The following is a 23,086-nucleotide window of genomic DNA, read 5'->3' as shown; positions in this document are numbered from 1 at the left end:
CTCCCGGTGCTCACAAATTTTAAAACACATGTACATGGTATAGGTGTCAACCACCTCTCTTAAGTGATGTTCAACGTTAGTTCTAAAATCTTGTACCTCTGCATTTTTTGTTCTTCTTATGGGGTCTAAAAGCCGGCTAGCTCTTCATTTTATGTCCTTCATATGTGTAGGCCATAAAAAAAAAATTCCAAATAGAGGTCCCACTACCTTAGCCGCGTTATACCGCATATGTTTACAAGATGTATATAATATGGAATGTTTTTTTCTTTTTGGAAATTTATAGAATGAGGAATGTTGTTGACTAGTTCTTAGGTGAAATCTTAGGAACTTTCCAAGTTTTTACATATCATCATCATCATCAAGTGTACAATGTTGCCGACCACAACTAAATGCCATCCACAAGGAAAAAAATGATATATATATAGATATATATAGAGAGAGAGAGAGAACATGAAAAAGAAGAAGAAAAAAGAACACTGTCGTTTATATAAGACCAATTGGGGTTCAGTGTGTGTTTAGACGATGTAGCCAAACACTAGTTTTGATTCTTCTTTCCAAGGAAATGAAGGGCCCATTTGGACTACCACAAAGATTGTTCGATATTATCAACATTCTCCTCTTTGTGACCATAGGAGAGCCTATATATAAAGCATATGAATATGACTTCCAATTGCTATGTTTGAAAAATGCTTCTCTAATTCATTATGTCAATTAAAAATCGGAACAAGTATGGTCCTTCGATATACCAAAGGGCCATGTATCAAAAAAAATCACTACTACTAGCTTAATTTCATCAAACAGCACCTAATTTGTATTGTTGGGGATGAAATTTGAGCCAATCACAAGAGCACACATGCAAGAATCAGTAATAAATAGGATGCATTCAGATGTCTCACTATGACACGTGGATGAGGAGTTAAAGCCTGTATTCGTAATTTAAAATACGGAGAGGTTAAAAAAATTGACAAAAGATCAACAACGAGTTAATTTTATTTAAATACAAGTAGAACAATGCCAGAAGGGTCAACCTCTAAGAACACATAGCTCTTAATTGCTAAAGAGCCATATTCTAATGGTATAACTTCGAGATAAGAGGATTAAATTCTGTACCGAGTTATTTGTAAGATGTGTGCATAAATACTTACATAAATGAAAAGATGTGTGCATAAATACTTACATAAATGAAAAATAAAAATATTTATTAACTCAAGTGTAGCTTTTCTTGACATACGGGTATATTGCGGTCTTTGGTGCTATAACTAGTCAATGTCACACCACAATCGCTCCGGTCAAGTCCCCAAATTGTCACCTAATGTTGTGTAACTATGACTTAGACTAATTACATTCATACTACTAAGTCATTAGACAAATCCATGGAAGGAAGCTTCCTCGAAGACCATGACCCTGCAACCATGTTTTTTATTGATTTTTTATTTATTATTATTTTTTTTAGAGGAAACTTCCAGTTTTTGTACTTTATTTGTAATCACAATAATCAATATATATATATATATATATATATATGCCCTATGGGGCTAAAATTTGACCGGGCATTCCAGCCATTGGCCTTTTGAACTTATGATAATAAGGTAAATCAATGATATGTATTATCAGGGCAAAGGCAGGTTTTTAATTCAGAGGGGGCGTGGTGTTAAAAAAAAAAAATTACGTACATTATTCTTAAGGACAAAAAGAAGAATGTTAAGAAGTAGGGGGCCAAAAAAAATTAATAGGAAGAAAAAGAATTAAAAGGGAAGAAAAATGAAAAATTCGAAAGGAAAAAAAATTAGAGTTTGAGTACAGAATAAAAATTTAACTTTTTTTTTAAGGAAATCAAAGGAATATTAAGAGCAAAAGAAAAAGGAAAGAAAAATTTAAAAGACTGTTTTAGAAATTTAAAAATTTAGGGGGACATTAAATAGAATTTTTTTTATAAATGTACAAATTAAAATAAAAATTACTATATTTTATAATAGGCGGACCAGAAGGGACATGTGAAGTGCAGTTTGATTAATATTTTAAAAGGGTAAACAGATATATATAGGAAGGCCTGTTAGATTTGTAATATAAAATGTGACAGACTAAAGACTAAAGTCTAAAAAGGCCGGTGTGTGGGATTTGTTGATGTGGGTGTGATCATCAGCACATATTTGATGCCTGCAGGTAAAGCTCATAAAATAATATACCTGTTAGTTTCATTTTGTTATTTTGATTTGGCTCATAAGATTCAAAGTATATATATAATCTTACATATATATATACACACATACTGACATATCATGAATTAATTCTGAACTGAAACTAAAGCAAAACCCTAACTTTCAAGTGAACCACTACACCACTACATTAATCTGTCAACCAGCTTAGCAGTTGTAACTGCTCACATGCAAGAGACTTTTTCTCCATGGTAAGACCAGTAAAATGCATCAAATTACAGGACAAAAGAATCAACTTTGTAAAAGCTATGGTCAAAAGAAAGCAATGTCTTAAAAAAGAGAGATTAAAGAGCATCACTTGTCTTTCACAAAGAATTAGACATTTTATTGAGATTGTGTCATCTCCTGAGTCACATAAAGCGAGAGTAGGAATGAGAATGAATTCGAGAGCAGCAAAATTATGTCATAAACAGTAAGAATTTGAGCATGAGAGCGACACCTATTAAGAAGGATTGTTAAAAAAGATCGTGTGACTTAGGTCATTCTCCTATTTTTCAATTGGAAAAATTAGACTAGATTTTAGTGATCAAATTTAAATAAAATTTATCCAACTCCTTCAAATTAAAATAGATGGTGTGCTCCAAAAAAACACTTAGAAAGATTTACTGTGTGACACTCCAAAAAATTATAAAGACTCTTCGTTGAGTCATTTTTATAATGCATCAATTTATGCTAGTAGAGCCTTACAATTTTAGTAAATAATGCATGTAAGGTGGGAAATAAGATTTCAAATTATGATTGTTGAGCAATCAGTGTTTTTATCATTTATCATTTATGAGGAAACCCTGTACAAAAACAAGTCTATATTACAACACTCTTATCATTATCTAACTTGTAAGCATCAACTGTATTTTCATCTTCTATAATGAGTAAAAATACTATTTTGATCAAAATGAAAGACACAGCTGCAAAAACAAGACCACCATTTGAGCACTAGCACACGATGGGTGGAGGTGGAGCCTCCCACATATCAAACACATTTTCCTCACTATGAAGAGCGAAAAGCCGGTCACCGCCGATCGAAAAGTCACAAATTGAACCTCCATAGCTCCGTCTCAACCTCGATGTCAACACCAAATCAGGGCCACAAAACACTGAAATACTATCATTCATGGACGAAAATAGCTGCCCCTCATGAAATCCCAATTTAGGGTAACAAGTCTCATCAGGCATCTTCCCCTTCACCAAACCACCTCTAGACCTCCATCTCACACTCCCCACATTCCTCCTCAAATCCATAAACCCTAAATCCTCATACTCATTCACCACGCATATAGAATTAGCTTCCTCCATTGCTATGGCGTCTCGGACTCGCTTCTCGTCCGCGGAGGCCACCGGACACCCCACATCACACCAAGACCAAACCATGCTTTTACTTCTGAAGTCCAACAAACTAATGTAACAGTTGTCCTTTCTAGGATACAAAGTTGAAACCATCAAACAGTTGGTGTCATGTAACCACTGAAGCTTGTCAGCCTCACCCAATGACCAATCTGGTGGTTCATAGTAAAAATCAATTTGCCTACCACTTTCTTGGTCCCAAACACCAATCCCATACTCATTTCTCCTACCTTTGCAACTAGAAAATATTTTGTAATCTGGGCTAAAACTCAGAGCGCCACCAGTGTAGCTCTTGACTTGACTCTCATGTGACACTTCAAACCTGTGCCTGAGCTCCCCTGTTGATGCACTGAACAGAGCCATCCCTCCACCGCCACCGCCGCGACTGAGCCGCTCACAAGTGCTGACCACCACCCCCTCCGGATCAATCCAACCGATGTCGTTAACTCTTTGGTAATCGAGATTGAGTGGAGGGTGTTCTTCTAGCATCCAATCATACACATGTACAATACTACCATGTGCCACACAGCACCCACCGGCCGGGCCGGCTCGGATGGCAGTCCCATCCCCAGGTGATCGACCCATTATCGACTGTGAATGCCGGAGTCTGTTGCCGTCGAATTGACCCCACTTGGATGACCGGACGTGGTCGAGAAGGCCATAGAACAGGGCTTCTCTGTATACGAGTTTTTCGGGTATGTGGGAGGGAATGTGGAGCTCCCCTGTTCGGAGGAGGTCAAGGAGGACGGCGAAGCAGTCCGGGTTCCGATCGATGACGTACTCGTCGGAGTTATCGGAGTGTAGGTTCCAGTTGTCGTCGAACATTGCTCCCAACAGCGAATTGCGGCCGGCATTGGCGAGGGTTGTGGTTGTTGTTTGGAAGATCTTGCCACCAACATTGAATCTCACAGTGTCTTTCTGAATTCCCATTGTTCAGATTTTTTTGGAACCGGGTTCACCGAGATGGGAATTTGAAGGAGAACAGGGGAATCAATTCAAGTTGAAAACAGAGAAACCCCTTAAAATTACAGAGAATTGAGAGGAGAAAAATAATTGTATGTCCTCTTAAGAATGAGAAGTTTATGGAGTTTGTAACAAACACAATCTGCTGATATGGATTGAAAATTTGAACCGAACAAGGAACTAAAAATGGGAATTTGAAGGTACTAGGCCAGGAGAACAGGGGAATTGAATTCAAATTGAATAACGGAAAATCCCCTTAAATTTACAGAGAATTCAGGGGAGAAATTTTATTATAGTTCCTATTAAGTATGAGAAGTTTATGGAAAACAAACAAAATCTATTAATAAGGATTGAAAATTTGAAACGAACAAGGAAGAACTTAAATCAGGAAAGATTGATGACAGGATAAAAAATATACTAATTTAAAAACAAAGAGAGAGAAAAAGAGAGAGAGAGAGTTACAACACCATGGATAACGCTTTAGCAAACACAGGTAAAGATTGATGCTTTCTTGTTGCTGCAGAAACCAAAAAACTTGGGGAGATGATCAGATGCAAATGAAACATGAGAAAAGGCGATCTGGGTATTAAAGATTAAACGATTTCAGAAATGGGTTTTCTGTTCATGTGAAATTTGGTGAAGAGGAATTGGAAAATTGGAGCGGTTGAATTTCAAAAAGAAATGACTCTGCTTGGATCTTATATCTCTCTCTTCCTCTGCCTTTTCCATGTTTTCTACCCTCCTTTTCCACTTTGGGCTTCCTGTGGTGGGAACACAGTTAAGCTTTTTTAGTTTAATTGGGACCCACTTTCTCATTGTATCATTTGTTTCATTTCCACCGTTGGATGATTAGAAAATTATGATACAACAAATCTAGATCAATCTAAATGTGGAAAGCATCAGGGTATAGGTACACTTGTGTCCCTTTACAAATAAAACCATTAGTTAGGCAGTTGACAAGATATTCCATGAAGTTTCTGTCTCCGAGTCTTAACTCTTTCCCTATAGAGGGCGTGTAATATGGGTTGTTGACATGGTAATATTGTCAATGGAAATAAAGTTGATTTGAACCTCAATTTGGAAATTAATGTCATAGTAATTAAAGAATATGAGTGATTGGCTAAATTTGGGTTTAATTCAATTCTTCCTATTAATTAGTGTCCATTTCAGGTCTAGCATAACAAATGCATATATATGGTATATCAAAGAGTATAAAGTTACATACAGAATATCATCTTTAAATTTCTCTGTTTTTTTCAGATTCTTCTCCTTCTCTGTTTTGGTTCTGGATGGATATGACACATGCTTCATTCTTAGGGTTTAAGAAATGGCTTTTTTCCACATGAAATGAATGACATCATCATTGGAGCTTTGATGTTTAGGTACAGAAGATGATTCTTCCACAAATCCATTACCTGACTCTTATCTATTTTTTTTCTTCTCAATTATAGACTGTATTTGGGCAGTCTAACAAAACTTTTCTTTTCTTACTAGAAAGGTGACAATTACCGGATGTGTGTAATGTATATATATAATCCTATGTAAAATACTATCCCCTAATATGTACATTGCAATATTCTTGCTTAATAAAGACTCACTTAATAATAGAAATTGATGCCTCCAGAGAAATAACGGCGTTAGCAGGGATTCAGGAAATCGTATTCTTACCTTAAATGGTGTGTATATTGGAAAATGATAATTTATAGTTGATCGTAGTTTCCAATTGTTACAAGGAGAGATTTGTCAGGTCGAATCGGGATGGGAGAGTAATTGAATATAAATGGATAGGTATATATCACTACCCAACCGCTTAAGTTTTTGAGTAAATGGACAAGCGTTCCATCCGTTACAGTTGGCATCAGAGTCATATCCAATCTTTGATTAGCGAGTAATTTGGTACAAATTATTGGGTATGCATCACTATCCAACAGTTTAAGCTTTTGAATAAATGGGCAAGCACAAACTTGTTAAACCAATACCAATGTATGGACCAGGAAATTGGATAAGGGGGTAAAAGTGGAATGTTTTTAACTTTTTATAATTTCAGGGGTGACAACACTAAAATTTTATTGGTATATAATTGTAATATGAAAAAATACTTAGTAATTAGTGTTTAAAAAAAAAAAAAATTTGAGGGGGGCAATTGCCCCCTCTAGGACCACTTTAAGTCCATCCCTACAACCAATTTTACATTCATACTTGGAAGTAAAATGGATAAATTTTGATTATCATGAAAAAGATGTTGAGAGTTCAAACTTATAATTTATCAAACTTTGTTCCGTGTGCTTTACTTAATTCAAAGTACTAAAAAAAATAGATTTAACCTTAATGATATTCACACAAAATAATTGTCGTGCTACTTAATCCACCTTAGCAATGCCAAAAACCAACCTATATAGTCCAAAAAACAGCATCATAGTGATTTCCCATTTCCAACTGCCTGTTGAAGGATGGGTTATGGTTATGATTGGACTCGGAAAAAATTACTCTTACTTGAGCTCCATGATATCATCATTGAAAGCTTGCTTCAACACAAAGTTGAGTGAGGCCAGTTTTCTTTCATTTCTCTCTTTGCCAGTACTATATTAAATATCATTTCTTTTCTTGACTTTTTAATATTTAATGAAACTTCGAACCTTCATTTTAAAAAATTTCAAAATAATTCCAACCTCAGTGACATGTATGGTCTTAAGATTGAGTCAACGGACGGCGTCAACCCGGTTAGCCGGCCAATGTTTAGAGACCGGGTCAAGTCTCAATAGGACTCATCACTTTCTCGGGTCAAGTTCAAAGATTCCAAGGCATTTTACAAGTCTCCTAACAATTTCAATGTGCTCAAGCCCACATCAATACTTTGCAAATTTTATCCAAATGATAATAGTGCTCATTTTTAGATTGGAACAACCTTACTTATAGAATATTCCGGAATATGGCATCCTGAATTTCTTACTAGTATGTGGTGGTAGGACTCACCAGATGGATGATCTAATGACTGAAAGACCCGGAATATGGTTGTGATAGGCATCCCCCTGGCCTTGCCTCACCTTATGTATATATATGATTTTTATTTTATTTTTTACATATATGTATATATATATATATATAGAAATTTGTATATTATGCCCCTAAAATTATTAGTTTCCAATTTTTTTAAAAAACTTTTTCTATTTTTTCTCTAAACTCCTTAAATTTATTTAATTACCTTTTAAAAAAAGTTAAATTCCCCTTATTTAATCATACTCTAATTTGTTTTCTTCAAAATTTATTTTTCTTTTCCCTTTTGTTCTTCTTATTCTTATTTAAAAATAAAAAATATATTAAAAAAATCCCCACTATGTCCCCCTGAATTCAAATCTTGGTTCCGATGATGGCAGGGTTTACTTCTTTGTGAGACACCGATTAAAGCGTATCAATGTTTTGCTTAAAATTAGGAATGACAATTTAAGTCCAAAGTCATTAAACCATTCAAGTCCACTCACTAAAATTAAATCATTTGGACACTCAAATTTAAGTGAGCGAGTCAATAATGAATAAATGTAGGTACTAATTCAATTCAAAGGTCAATGGTGAATTAAGAGTAGGTACCCATCTTAACCCACTCGAACAAAATTTTCTTTTCTCTATGCATTTTCTCCCTTTCCTAATATATATATATATATATATATATATATATATATATTTCTCTTCTCTTCACCCTTTTTTTCTCTCTCTTCTCACATCTCTTTCCCCATTTTTCTCTTCTCCGTTCTCTCTCCTCGTGCTTATGAAAATAAATGACTAACTATTAATTAAAATTCTTACTTAAAACTCTTTTTTCTATATATATATAATTAATATTATTGAGTAAGTTGTAAAGTGACTTATTTAAAAAAAAAAAAAAAAAAAAATAGAACACTTTTAATCAAAAAATTAATGTAAGAATAATACATATATTTTAAATATTTAGGAAGAAGGGGCAAGAACTTGGCCCAACTCATCATAACAACCCAAATTCTGGTAGTCTATATACTCCATTCAATTTGTTGCACTTTATCTCTGTATTTATCGTTTTGATACATGAGTCTCCTGATCTAAAAGAAAAAATTAAACCACTGTCACATGGCCATTAATATAATAACTAAAAGTGATATTATATGCTTTAAAAATCTTTATGTTGAAAATGTATGTGTCATTGTTTGGGAAAATAAAGGACTTATATTTTTCGAAATTTGTCCTAATTATTTTGAGTCCTAGCTAGTATTCATATGACATGGCATGCATTTGAACAATTATGTGCTTTTATAAATTTTAGTTGATATATGATGTATAATACTCATATTATATAATGACAATATTAACATTTTACATCGTTGCTTAACACTATAGGTAAATAATTTAAACTCAAACAATCATGTTTTTTTATTTTTGGATAAATTGCACTGATACTTTTAAGTTTTGGTCAACGCAACTCAGTGGTCGATCGATACATTTTTTTTACGTTGACAACAATTAAGATTTAAAAAATGTGCATTGACACCCCTCCAGACCTCTGAAATAATATGGAGGGAGTGTCAGCGATTAGATACTAAAATGAATTAAAAAAAAAAAAAAAAAAGTGACTTAGAGATTAGGGTAGAAAAAGAGGTTTAATGATGAGAGTACTTTCGTCAATTATTTTGTAAATTAATTAAATTAAATAATTAAGGACAAATATAATATTTGAAACCACATAAAATGCCAAACATTAAAAGGTGTCAATATAATTTACAATTATTTTTTAACCGGTCAAAGGTCGGCCTAATACCTCTTCCACCCAAATAATAATGCTATGTACATTTTGGTACTCTTGATAACTTTATCCTTTTCAAAGTACTAATCCGTTATAAGTTTATAAAAAAAAAAAAAAAAAAAAGGTCCTCTCGTGTCGAGAATCATAACTTATCTTTATTTATAATGGAATTGAGACAAGACACTAATCAACCATCAACTATTGACTTATTAAATAAAAAAGTTAATAAATCTCTCAATTCAACTACTAGTTAAGAAGAAGAATTCAAAAACTTGATAACTATTTTCCTAGCCAAAAAAAGAAAAAAAAAATTCCATTAAATGACACCCGTTGATTGGGAGGAACAAGGTGGTATTCTATAAATATAACATATTCCAATTGAGGGGTATGGACCATCTTCTTTTGGTCACAGACTCACAAGCATCTAATTCTCTCCTTGGAAAACACACCCCGTTAAATTGATCCCTGATAAAATTAGCAATCTTAGTAGTAAAATCCTGTGAACTTCCTATCCTAAATTGCCACCTAAGCTGCAATGCAGCAGAAGAACCGAAGAACTATGATACATTCTTCCACTAGGACACGTGTTTAATGACTATTGGTCCTTATAAATCTTCAAGATGACAGACATGCACGACCTGCTCATAATAATTCCTCTTTCAGAATTCTTGATCAGACGGCTATAATTCCATCTCTCAACATCTGTCCAGAATATCTAATAGTAATCATTATAAGGGTTCGTGACGGAGTGAATCAAAACTCCGATAAAAAGCTGTTGTCTTCCTCCTCATCAGAAGTCTTCCTTCCTCAACCGTCACCGTCTTAGAGAGAGATTGAGAGAGATGTCGGACGAAGAACATCAGTTCGAGGCGAAGGGCGATGCAGGGGCCTCCAAGACCTACCCACAGCAGGCTGGGACGATCCGCAAGAACGGATACATAGTCATCAAGAACAGGCCATGCAAGGTCTAAATTCGTATTTTTCTTCAATCTGATCGTTTGTTTGCGTGTTTGATTTTGAAATCTTATCTGGGTTCCTTTATTTTTGTTAGATCTTTGATGGGTAATTTGATTCTTGTGATAATTTGTGCTTTTTGTGAGAATTGAAGCTACACATGCTATTTATTGTTTTCTATTCAATTTTTTGTGGTGTGTGTGAGATAATTTTACTTCTTTTAACTGAGTGTGTATGTTGACTTTGTGTAGATGCAATGGGTTTAGATGGAAATTTATGTATTGATAAGTAGGTGTTTCTAGGAATATCACTGTTGGCTGTCTGAATCATTTTGATTTTTATGCTTGTTAAGAGATTTCTAATGCAGGGTTCACCTTCTGAAGCTTAATCTCCTTTTGTTGGGATTTTGTGCATCAATACTGTAATAGTCAAACATGTATGTGTCATGTGTTTATTATCTATAAAAATGTTTAATAGACCTGTGAGGTTTGACTTGTTGAGGCAAGAAAATCTCATTGGATTGGATAAAGCCAGCTACAAACAACACCCGATTATGGGTATGAGATGTTTCAGACATATATGTTTAAACATAATAATTCAAGTGTACTGTATAATTGCATATTGAGACTCCTGTATCATTCACCTTTTAATTTAATTAAATTATTGCTTTAGAAAAAGTTATGTGTCCATGTTGAAAGCTCTATCTTAAATAAAACACTATATTGATTTTTTTTTTTCCTTTCCCTAAAAAACTATATTGTCATAGGGAAATAAAAGAAGAATATTAGAAGAAAACTTTATCTTTATTCTCATGTAATTGGATTTAAGTATTTGATAAAGCCGATGCCTAGATGCATACTTACACTCAACACACGTACTCTAGTTCATGTAACATGTGGAGACCAATTTTATTTTTGAGAGTAACCCCATAGGCTGTGAGCTTCACATGATGAAGATTGTGACGTTTTACATCTCATTTTATGGGGTTTCATTTAAATATTATCAGTATGCAAGATAACTGATCATTTTGTGTGGTTTCATTTGAATATTAGCAGAATGCAAGATAACTCAAACATATACTAGCTGTGAGGTTGTGCTACTAGATATCTTTTTTTTATCTTTCTTTTTCTTCCCCCTCCTCTTATAGGTCATTCCTATCTCTCAAAAGCCATATATTCTATGAAAAAGAAGCCAAAAAGTCATTCTCTTAACACTTGCCCTGACATTCTTTTGGCTTTGAACCATTTAGCTTGAAGTAGTTGCTCATTCGTATTGCTGTAGTTAGTGACATAGTTAGTTCCTGAAATTGATTCATCTCAGAAGATTCTATTCTGATGAGTGATCACTGATCAGTTCTGCTTTTACTACCAGGCAGATAAACCCATCAATATAATAGAATAGTGGCTGATTTTAATAGCAGAACTAGTGATTTTTCATTCTATTGGCTACCGAATTGTATTATTAATTGTAAATTAAATTAATTAAGATATTGCCATTTGGTGGGTGAAACTAGTGCATTTTTCTCTACTTAATGACATTACTAATTAGTGCACTTTGCCACTTACCGCTTTCATGCTTTCAGAGAAAAAAGTTCAAATTTTGAGGTTTGCGGATACCTTCAAATTATAGGTTCTTCTTCAGTTAACTTTTTCAAATTTTGTTTATTCTTTGGTTGTATAAATTTTGGATAACTTTTGAGTTTCATTTTAATTATTTAGCCGAAGTACGACAGGTACTTGTACGCCTCCATGTCTTTGTCCGACATGATTTTATTATTTTGCAGGAATGAAACACTTGCAGTCCTACATCAGCTAAATAATAAAAATAAAATTGACAGAGAGGAAGTACCTAAAATTGACAAACGTATAAAAAGTGTCACAACTTGTTTGACCTATTTTGATTTAGAATTTCCTGAGGCAGTGAAAATCATATTAACTTCTTTAAGCCTGATGTTGTCTAAACCGAATCTTCAGTTGTAGAGCGTCACTTGGATGTATACTTTTAGGACCAGCAACAACTTTGCTCAAGCAAGAGCTTAAGCAATAAATGCCACCCTTGGCAACTGTTGACCATTCATGGCTTCATTCAAGCACCGGGATGTACTATTGATGTGTTACCCTTCAAAATCATTTTGAATGAAACAGTTCGACCACTGATCCAGAGAGTAATGTTAGATGAGAAAAGTGTGTTACCTTTTTTTCCCCTTCTTTTTCACTTCAATTGGTGATCACTTAATATGAAAATGCATCTGCCTCCAACGAAAATGGATTTAAATGTCTATAAAGTCCTGGTGAATAAAGCACAGGTTCCTTTGTCCATATCATCTTTTTGGCAGGTATCTTCATTTCTATTTTCATTCATGAGAAATATGGATTATTTATTTATTTATTTATTTATTTTTATCTTGAATTCTATGCTTTAGAAATATTTCAGAGTATGGTGTTCACTTTTCATAGGACTGGAGAATATCTGGGCTCCTTTGTTCTTAATTAAATTTTCTTCTGTAACATTTGTCCATAAGATATTATCTCCTTGTCTCCTTTGAAATAATTTGCACAAAATTTCACACAAGAAAACGGTTGGGAGTCGTAAGATTACAAACTTATCAAGCTTATATTGGGTATTCGTTGGTGAAGAATATTATTTTTGTGGCCATTCCTTCCTATGATGGATGCCAGATTTCGGTTATACGCGCCCTTACTTGTATTGCCGCTTGACTACTCAAAAGGGTTGGCCATTCTGTCATTTTTAGTATAGTCTGTTCTTTTGCCTAGAACATACAGTTTCCTTTCATTACTGCTTCTAGAAAAGGTACAAGATTTTGATCTCCATTATATCAACTGTTTGTTTGGTGACTGCTCCAAACAGGTTGTGGAGGTGTCTACCTCAAAAACAGGCAAGCATGGGCATGCAAAGTGCCACTTTGTGGGAATTGATATTTTCAATGGAAAGAAGCTTGAGGATATTGTTCCTTCATCTCACAACTGTGATGTAAGTCTGTTCCCGTTTCTTTTTTAAACTATTTTCTTTTGTTCCTTCTATTTTTAGTCTTAATGTGGAATTCTCCTTGCATGACCTGGGAATTCCATCCCTGGTTCTCCAGCTGATCACTTAATTTGATTAATAAAGAAAAATTACTAAAATTGATTGACTTGTTGATCAAATAATTATGCATTTGTGTTTTTACAGGTTCCCCATGTTAATCGTACTGACTATCAGCTGATAGATATCTCTGAAGACGGCTTTGTAAGAGTCATCTTTTACTATTTAACTTTCAAATATAGCTGCATGGCAATGTTATTATCTCTTAACCTTCCCCCTGCCCCAAGACAAAGAAAAAGGAAATGTTGTAAGAATGTGAAAGGTCACGTAGGATTTGATGCTTTCGTTGAATGGGTTCTTCTGTGTGTCGTCTGATTTGGGGGTTCCCGTTTCATTCACCCATACCTGCGTAGATCCCAGTATCCGACTGAACCATACTGCATCATTCTCTCCATACATAGATTAGTTAAATTTGGTGGTTACTATGCTGAATTCAGGTTTATCAAATCTTGTGATCTTAATCAATTGGATTTGCATCTCTTATAGGTGAGTCTGTTAACTGAAAATGGAAACACCAAGGATGACCTGAGGCTTCCCACCGATGACAATCTGCTTACGCAGGTAAATCATAGAGAAACAGCTTAATTCTCCTCCGACTTTGTTTTGCTTTGAATGTGTTAATTTTGTCTTTGTCCTTGTTTCATTTCGTTTTTTTTTCCCCCCTACTTGCGCTGAACTTCCGTTTCAAATTATATTGTATGTAGATTAAAGATGGGTTTGCTGAAGGAAAAGACCTCGTGGTGTCTGTCATGTCTGCAATGGGAGAAGAGCAGATCAACGCTCTCAAGGACATTGGTCCTAGAAATTAGATATTTGGCCATGGCAGTGCTAATGCTATGGGCTATGGGCGTGCAACAAACTTCTATTAATATGTCCGTTTAGTTATGTAACTAAGACTCGCTGTATGATGCGAGAGGGAGAATGAAATGAAGAGACGAGCAATGCTGATCCCCTTTAAAGGCACCATGCTTTTAAAGCAGGACTGTAATTATCTATTTTATATCAAGGACTCCATGTAGTTGGGGAAAAAAAAATGCTTTGTTGAGTTGAATTTTATATCAACTTAAATTAGCTCAACTAAACTTTTACCATCTTTTGGTTTGGTTGTAACAAATCAGGTTTACATGACTCCTTTGTCCTACATGGTTCATAAAATAAATCCTGTGTACAAATCCTGTGTCTTTTTGACTTGTTTGTCCTGGTGGTGGTGGATCACCGGTTTAGCGTCCTAGGGCAATTACCTGCTCATGATGAATACCTGGTGGTGGTGGATCACCGGTTTGGTTTATCGAAAGGAGACAAACACTTGCATGGAATGGAAGTTATTTTCCAAGAATTTCTTCGTCCTATTAGTGGTGGTGGTGTACCTAATGCCATGGGATCTTGGACTACAATTTTTTCATGACGCAACACTATATGAAAAAGTTATGAAAAAAAATAAATAATCAAAAGCAGTTTTCTACACTTAAAAAACAGAGGAGAATCCAAAAAAAGCTATGAACTCTGTAACCAAAACTAAGCAACAGGGCACCAAAAACAAGGCATCAAGCCAATTAGCCAAAGGCAAAAGCAACCAGAGCCAAACAAAGCCAACCACCCAAACAAACAAAGTAGCCACCCCAGCACTCAGAACCCACTGACCACAGAAGAGTACATAGCAGAAAGATCAACCATCTCTAAAAATGGAACTCGCCAAATCCCGCTACTTTTGCTTTCATAGACTCTCTTGGGGCTTAAATAGTCCCTTAGCAAATCACATTCTCAGCTTCACCAATTCAGTGTAATTTCTTTTCGGATTGAAAGCACAACCCTGTAATTGTTGGAGTACATCTTCTCATTACTCTCCCTCCAAACCACATATGTAGTGGCTCCCAGCATTAGTTTGCTTATGGTATTCTTCACTGATTTCCGCTTCAAAGCATTGCTTTCCCCAAGAATAAAATCAGATAAAGAATCAGAAACCCACCGAGTACTGCATTTACAGCCAAGGAAATGCCAAACTCTAAAAATGAATGAACAAGCAAAAAAAATAATAATAATAACAAAGAGCAATGTTTTTCAGAGCTTAGCCTGCAAAAAACAGTTGGTGGTGGATATCACTTCCACAGTAACCAATCTGTTCAGAGTATACAACTTGCCCTTGATGACCAACCACAAGATTATAACATGCCTAGGAGTATTATATTTAAACCAAACCATCTCCTTCCACCTCACCCTGCATTGTCTAGGTCTCAACTCATCCCGCATGGCAAAGAAATTACCTTTAGTAGGTGGTGAAACAATTCTATCAACTCTGGAAGGGAAAGGAACAAAGGAGTTCGGACTACATGCTTGAATTTCCAGTACTTAAGTAGCTAAGGTATCAGGCCAGTGCCAAATTTCATTCCTAATGACGTGACGGACTGAGGCTTCCCTATCAATGCCAGAGTTATGAATAATCTCTTCACCTTTAACCCATAGACAAGGCCCTATGGGATGTCAAAAATCAAACCAGAGCCAAGTTTTTTTACCATCTCCAACAATGTGTTTAATTTTCATTCTAACATTACTTCTCTGCTTCAAAATCTTTCTCCTACTCCAATAAATATTACCCGAGGGATTGATAGTATACATCCATCTCGCCCATAAAGAATCATGGTTAGAACGATTAGAGAATTAATTCCATAGGTGTTTAGAAATGGCAGCATGATCCCAAGTACACAAGTCCTTGATACCCAGACCGCCCTCATCCTTTGGTAAACAAATTTCCTTCCAAGCCACTTTAGCACCCCTAGGGTAAAGAGATGCCCCTTTCAAGAAAAACCTCCCGAGCACTTTGTAACTTTCCATAGGTGTTTAGAAATGCCCCTTTGTAACTTCATTAGCACCCCTAGGGTAAAGAGATGCCCCTTTCATCTTGGTTACACTGCAAATTCTTTTCAATGTGAGTGCTTGTAGATTACTGTTAATTGCAATATCTCAAATTCGATCTTGAATCATCCAAAATATAATGCATCATCTAGTCCTCCAGCAAATGCTACAATTAAATAAAATCTTGCCCGTTTCTAAACCAGACATGAATGCAACATGCAGTAAAATGTCAGTGTGTGTGCAAATGTAAGTATTCGATTCTTGTTGTATAAATTAGACATTACAACATAAGTAAACAGTTTCAAGCTAGTAACAATTGACAGCATACACATTAATGGAGGAGATAGAATAATAACTGAACACTCACAAACAGGTTATGTGGAATCCTTACTTAAAGAGTAATTTCCGTAGATATAGGAACCAAATCCCCAAAATGTTATGATCAGAGAGAGGATCTTGAAACCGCTCATGGGATCATGCAACAATATAACAGCTGCAATGCTTGTGAGAGGTACCCTTACTGCATTAAGAACACCAGCTAGGACAGTAGAAGCCAAATAAAGCACAGCAGTCGCTCCCAAAACCCCCAACTGAAAAGTAATAGCTCCCCAGATGAGAACTAAGCAATATGAACTTTCACCCCCCACGAAACTTTTGGCCTCAGTTTTCATTCCTTGGAAATCATTATTTACGATAAGCCCAATTGTGGTAAATATGAAAGCAGAGAAAGAAACCATGACTTGTTGCTCCAGCACAACGTGGAAGGATCTTCTTCCCAGTAATTTCACAAAAACAAGCTCGGAAAGAGCAAAAATGAGCCCATGGACAGCGGATCCAATGATATCCCACATATAACCCAAAATGTATTGGCTGTCGGTAATATCTCCGTATCTGTCGGAACTTGAATCCAGACCAATGATTGCCATAGCAGCAGTAATAATCACAACAGCATTTATTGTTGAGGCATTAATTTTATTCTTCACAAAAAGATATCCAAAAAGTGCAGAAAACACGAGGGATGATGATGCCAAAAGAGAGGCCGTTGACGCTGGGAGGTAGGCATAGGCATATGCATACATAAGGTTGTCAGCAGCACTTAGAAAACCCAACACAACATAGGAAAGAAAGAGTTTGAAGTTCAAAGGTGTTGGAAAGGTTCTAGTAAAGATGTATGTGGGAATTAACATTAAAGCAGTTAGCGGCCACCCAACAACTGCCACCCACGAAATGATCCATTTGCTCTTGCCCCCATTGGAGTAATATACACGAGACAGGAGGGAAGAAGCAGGGAATGCCACAAGAATTGCTGCACTGCTTAGAAGTAGAAGAATCCAATATGAGATTGGCTTGCTTATGTATGCTTCCGAGACCCTACCCCTAAAATTCGAGATCTTTTCCCTCCACGAAAGAGATGGTTTTGACGTTGCATCCTCCATTACTTCCCCTAGTATGGATAAATGACCATGAACTCATGAAAAATGCAATAGAAACCAACAAACCAACAGTATCACAAGCAATGTGCTCGCAGCAGAAAAGGTGAATAAAAATCCAGATTGACACTTTTTTTTTTTGCTTTGAGTATCAATATATTAAGTTATAATATATGGAAAAGATGCAATTATCAGCATAAAATAAGTTTTGGAACAACCCACAAATACAAAAGTATTTCATGCTGAATGCAATATGCCTACCAAAAATCAACCAAGTCAAGTTGCTTGATTAATAACAGGTATACCAAAAGAATCATAAGAAGCTCTTACTTTCAAGAGTTCCAGCCTTTATATTTACTGAATTCTACATTATTGTTACCTGGGGCAATGGTGGTGATTTTGCTATAGTTAGTGCTAAGACAAACTTTGCAGATTACATATCCAATGGTCCCAATTAATTTTTCACCCAGTGAACATAAAACCCAAATTTACTTCAAATAATCGAAGACATTCCAAATTATTCAACAATTCCAGAACTATTTGAACAATAACCAAATTCCTCCAATTAGTCAATTACATTAAATTCATCTCCAGGTTTTCTTTGAGTACATACCCAGACATCATTTTGAGGTAAAACGTTTCAATTGTGTACTTTATATTTACAGGCTCTCATTCACCAAGGGCAAACACACACTACGTAGGTAGTGATTTAGGGACCGAATTCGGCGGTTACCAAATTGGAATGGTAGGTTACATCAGTCACGATGAAATCATATAGTAAGGCAACCACACACATTCGTTTTTACCTAATTCGATCCTTAAATAATTATTTATAATATATATATATAAATTTGCCAGGATCCAATACACTAAAGCTTGTATATGCACATATCTCGATTCGTTTTTGCTTGCTAATTCGTGAGCATACAACACAAATCAAGCCCAAGTAACAAAAATTGGTTGATATACTCAAAATTATATTGAAATCTAGAATTAAAAATCACAACTAATTAACATGGGTATATAAAAGAAAACTGTTTATATGGGTATATACAGAGAGCAAAAATGAAAGAAAATTGTTTATATGGGTATATAGAGAGAGCAATGAAGCTAACGCTGCTAACCTGGTTCGAGCAGTGGCTGCAGCATGAAGCCGACTTCTAAAACTCCAGAGCTGCGACTGCGAGAGTAAAACAGGCTACAGTGACATAGTGTCGCCAACAATTTCGTCCATGCAATTCATGTTCCTCGTTGAATAATGTTGATTTAATTACGGTCGTGCCATCCAAAAATCAGTACCATCAGTGGCTTCGCGGGGTAGTTGGTCTGATTCGATGCTGGCCGTCAGATCAGTTGAGATGGCACCACTATTTGGTGGAGATCGGAGTAGCTTTCATGCCCTTTTATTATTCTGTGAATTTTGTGGTGAGAACGTTGGAAGGGGCAATTATTGATGCTGTGTGAAACCGTTCTTACTGAACTCGCGCTCTCGTCATTGTTTGATTGTGTGACTTTTGATGTCGAGTCGCTCAATGATAGGTAGTAAGGGGTGAGCTCACTAAAGACCATTTCTCATCGTAACATTACTCTTTTGGAGTAATTAAATGGTCGTTTCAGATTTTGAGTAAGATCTGGACAAACTTTATTTTATGATACTTAAAAAAAATTATACTCCGTATTAAGGATCTTGATTGCTTGAAAATGTCAATTTATTATTGTTAGCATTGTTGGGCAATTCACATCCAGTCATCCAAGAAAAAAAAACATGAAATGAATAAAAAACACTTAGACCAGAATGATACTGAGACTACTGTATAAAAATGTGAATGGGCCATGATTAAACTAACGTGCCGGTGAGTCAACTTATTACTATGGTGGTGTTGACCCACTTATAACACTCTTAATCGGTCTCTAACACATGGAGGGCCGGTTATGGGGCAAAGCAATCAACCGGTCACTTAGAGTCTCCAATTTCAAGTGGTCTCAAACTTAGTACCATAATATAATATAGTATTATATATCTGAAATATTATTATTTTTCATAATTAAACATAACTTTTTAATCAACTACAATTTTCATAATTAAAAGACAAATATACAATCATATATCATCTAAATTTAGTACCATAATATAATATAGTATTATATGTCTGAAATATCATTATTTCCCATAATTAAACGTAAACTTTTAATCAAACACAATTTTCATAATTAAAAGACAAATACACAATCATATATCATCTAAATTTATTGCAATAAATAACTATCAAAATATATATATATATATATATATATATATATATATATATATATGACAATAAACACATACTTATAATATAAATTTATATATGTAATACAATAATTTGTATGGTAAAAATAATTTGTTTCTATCCCTTTCCTTCAACGAGAAATTGATTTATTATTTAATTATATTAGTTTTGGACTCCGGTGGATGCATGATAGTTAAACCTAGTTCAAACAACTAAATTTTTAACTCATAAATGCAACCAACAGTCAAAATTTTAATTCAGCCTAGTTCAAACAATAAAATTATCACAGTGATTGGAATATTTTAATTTATAATTTTATATCTCAAAATGTAAGACGGTTACATTTATTTTAATATGAAGTTGAATTTTGATTTTTTTGGCTAAGTTGTGTTGAGTATTTTTAAAAAATTTTAATATAAATTGGATTGTGCTTTTACCGGGACCAATTTTTGTTTTGTATGTTTTCAACCTTAATATATTTTATGTGCTTATCTTCTGATTTTAATGTAAATTTCACACTCATATAACTTTTTTCTCGTGTGAAACGTTATGTATATAGGGTCTCAAATTTAAAAATTTGCCTAAGGCCTCTCAAAACTTTGAAAATCTCAAAGCCGGCCCCGAACATATGCAATCTTCCTGTCCCACCTACACCAAAAAAAATTTTAAATCTCTTCAGAATGGCCATCAGCACATGTTTTTTGATTTTATTGTAGGTCCATTTTATTTTGGTAGAGTGTTTGTAGTCGTATGTTGCACCACGTCACCGTTTTAACTGTTACAATGAGTAATTTCTTTTCAAGAAGATATTGGATATGTCGTGCATGTCATGTCATTAGTATATCCATTCAATCAAATATAACATATCATATTGTTGTCATCAATTTTATAAATAAGGGGGTCAATGCATTTTGCATTATCACTTGATGGGTATATACCAATGATATTACGTGCCAGGCACATCCAATATCAACTCGAACATGCAAATGGAGTCCCAATTAGAAGAATTTGGTTACTGAGCAACATAAGGCTTCCAAATGGGTATTAGAAAATATAATAAAAACACAAAAACATAAACACTTGGAGAACTGTAACATTGTCACATAAGGTACATATAAGGAGTGATATAGGTAATATTGTCATAAAATTAAGGTAAAAAAATTTGTAATGGCACTACCTCAAAACCTATAATACATTGAGAATATCAATTGGATGATAGTAAATAACCAGGACTCATAACTCTATCTATGTGTAATTTTCTCTTAAAAATACACCTATCAATAAATAAATTCTTATTAAAATATTTAATTAATAATTATTATTAATATCGCTTTTACCTTGTGTCAATTTTCTGTTTACTGATTATTTTAGAGTTTTGTTAATTATATTTTATAGAATAATTTTTTAATTTATTATTGTAAAGATTTTGTAAATTGTTATCATTATTTAATCTTGTAATCTGTGTATCTTAATTAATATATCATCATTTTAAAAAATCTATTTTAATTACCATTTGAGATTACTTTATTGAATATTAATTTTAAATTATATTTTACTCACTCACAACACATACCGTTTTCCTAGTATATATACAAGAGAAGAAATGATGAGAATGGGAGGCGACAAAACAGGTGTTAAAAAAAATAAAAAATAAACAATAAAAATAGATAGATAGTGTCAATAGGGGAAGATTTTTTAAAATTAGATTTTACTAATGTACAATGCAACATACCATTTTCCTAATATATATAAGAAAAGAAATGATGAGAATGGAAGAAAATAGAAAATAGAAAATGAAAGAGATAGACGGGGGAAGATTTTTCTGTTGATTCTTCCAGTAAATCCTCCATAATCACTTCTCTGATTTATACTGAACAAGAGAGAGGGAGCTCTTCCAGCTGTAATATTCTTATCAGGATTCAGATTTAGCATTCAAATAACATAATGTTCAGGCTGTTGGAAGGACCTAGCGGCAATGCAGCATATGCTCATTATCTGAAGAATTGACATCCTCCACAATTTGGTGTGCTTTCTGACTTTGACGCTAAAGAACTACCACACCATTTGGCGTTTAACTGAAACTCAAACAGCTATCACTGGACAAAACATCCAAAAAAGAGTACCAAACAACATCCTATTGATCTCACTACTACTTATTTACCAGCACCAAAATTTTTTTTTTTTTTTTTTTTTTCTCGCATAACTAACATATGTGTGGCGGTATTGCCATAGTGGTAAAGGGTCAACCTAAAGTGTCCCCACATTGTTAATCCTAGATTCGATTCCCCACTCCCCGAACTAACTACCAACCATTGCATAGTCTCTTCCCGTCCTTTACCAGTGCTATCACGTAGTAGAGAAATCCGGGGAAAAATGGTAAGATTTGAAAGGATTTGGTGTGTAATACCAAAAGTATACCTCAATTAACTACCAACCCACCTTTGTACTTGCACCATCTCTTTATCCCAAAGTGATAAAAACGAATTTATTTCAAATTCCAGTAAATTCCAAACATCAAATAAGAATCCTATTTTAATTACAATCCAATTTCTTTTCTAATTCCAATTTCAAATCCCAAAGGATTTGGTTCCAAACAGAGCGAGGTTTCAATATCCTAACTTCAAAACCAGTAGCTATACCACTGGGTAGACCTAAAAGTTTTTCTTACCAAGGGTTGTAGGCTAGTGATTCTTCCAAACCTTCCAAAGTAGCCGTTCTTTGATATAGATTCTCTATTCCTAATTGCGGTGACACGGAAATTCTTAGATATTAGATATAAATTCTAATTTTAAATAAAAATTAAAATTCATATTTTAAACAATTAGAGGTCATTGTAATTCATAACAGGTGAACAATATAGTGTTGATCAAATCTATCATGTGCTCTATTCAGGCCTACTGGACTCAAGCCTTCATCCTTTCAATGAAGGGAAAGTCGAAGATTTGAATCCACAATGGGTGTGTGAATTTCTTGACAAAAAAAACTAAAAAGTTTTCAAGTACAAAGTCGAAGAATTGAATCCACGATGGGTGTGTGGGTTTTTTGACAAAAAAAACCTAAAAGTTTTCATTTAGCAACCAAAAGAATACATCAACAACTAATGTTTATTTTACAGAAGAACTATTTCGGACCCATACCTGTCCCACATTAAAATTCCTATACCATTGCAATTTAGAGGGGGAGAGAGAGTTA

General features: G+C 34.5%; 3 protein-coding genes across 5 annotated transcripts; 1 reads left to right on the top strand and 2 right to left on the bottom strand.

The window, feature by feature from the left end:
• Nucleotides 1-2,933: 2,933 nt before the first annotated feature.
• LOC132279748 (BTB/POZ domain-containing protein At2g24240-like) lies at nt 2,934-5,245 on the bottom strand. The gene has a single exon (XM_059781786.1). It carries the CDS (start codon nt 4,485-4,487, stop codon nt 3,150-3,152), a length of 1,338 nt encoding a protein of 445 aa, XP_059637769.1. The 5' UTR covers nt 4,488-5,245; the 3' UTR covers nt 2,934-3,149.
• Nucleotides 5,246-10,016: 4,771 nt separating this feature from the next.
• On the top strand, nt 10,017-14,350 carry LOC132279745 (eukaryotic translation initiation factor 5A-4-like). The gene is made up of 5 exons (XM_059781783.1): nt 10,017-10,253; nt 13,111-13,233; nt 13,432-13,488; nt 13,831-13,905; nt 14,049-14,350. The coding sequence occupies exons 1-5, from the start codon at nt 10,131-10,133 to the stop codon at nt 14,151-14,153; spliced, it is 483 nt and encodes a 160-aa protein (XP_059637766.1). The 5' UTR covers nt 10,017-10,130; the 3' UTR covers nt 14,154-14,350.
• A 409-nt stretch (nt 14,351-14,759) lies between these two features.
• On the bottom strand, nt 14,760-18,977 carry LOC132279744 (probable purine permease 5). Of its 3 annotated transcripts, none has more exons than XM_059781781.1 (3): nt 18,749-18,977; nt 16,586-17,638; nt 14,760-15,268 (listed from the first exon to the last, which is right to left on the bottom strand). In XM_059781781.1, exons 1-3 carry the CDS (start codon nt 18,771-18,773, stop codon nt 15,258-15,260), a joined length of 1,089 nt encoding a protein of 362 aa, XP_059637764.1. In that variant the 5' UTR covers nt 18,774-18,977; the 3' UTR covers nt 14,760-15,257. The 3 variants fall into 3 exon arrangements, with proteins under 3 accessions (XP_059637764.1, XP_059637765.1, XP_059637763.1); XM_059781782.1 differs by lacking the exon at nt 14,760-15,268 and adding an exon at nt 15,358-16,249; XM_059781780.1 differs by lacking the exon at nt 14,760-15,268 and having other exon boundaries at nt 16,344-17,638; nt 18,749-18,973.
• Nucleotides 18,978-23,086: the final 4,109 nt, after the last annotated feature.

Source organism: Cornus florida, unplaced genomic scaffold, assembly GCF_030987335.1.
Source record: "Cornus florida cultivar Cherokee Brave unplaced genomic scaffold, ASM3098733v1 CherokeeBrave_3.0.0_Hap2_Chr10, whole genome shotgun sequence".
Lineage (NCBI taxonomy): Eukaryota > Viridiplantae > Streptophyta > Magnoliopsida > Cornales > Cornaceae > Cornus > Cornus florida.
The sequence above is the reverse complement of the archived record's forward strand: the minus strand, read 5'-3'. Positions and strand labels throughout refer to the sequence as shown.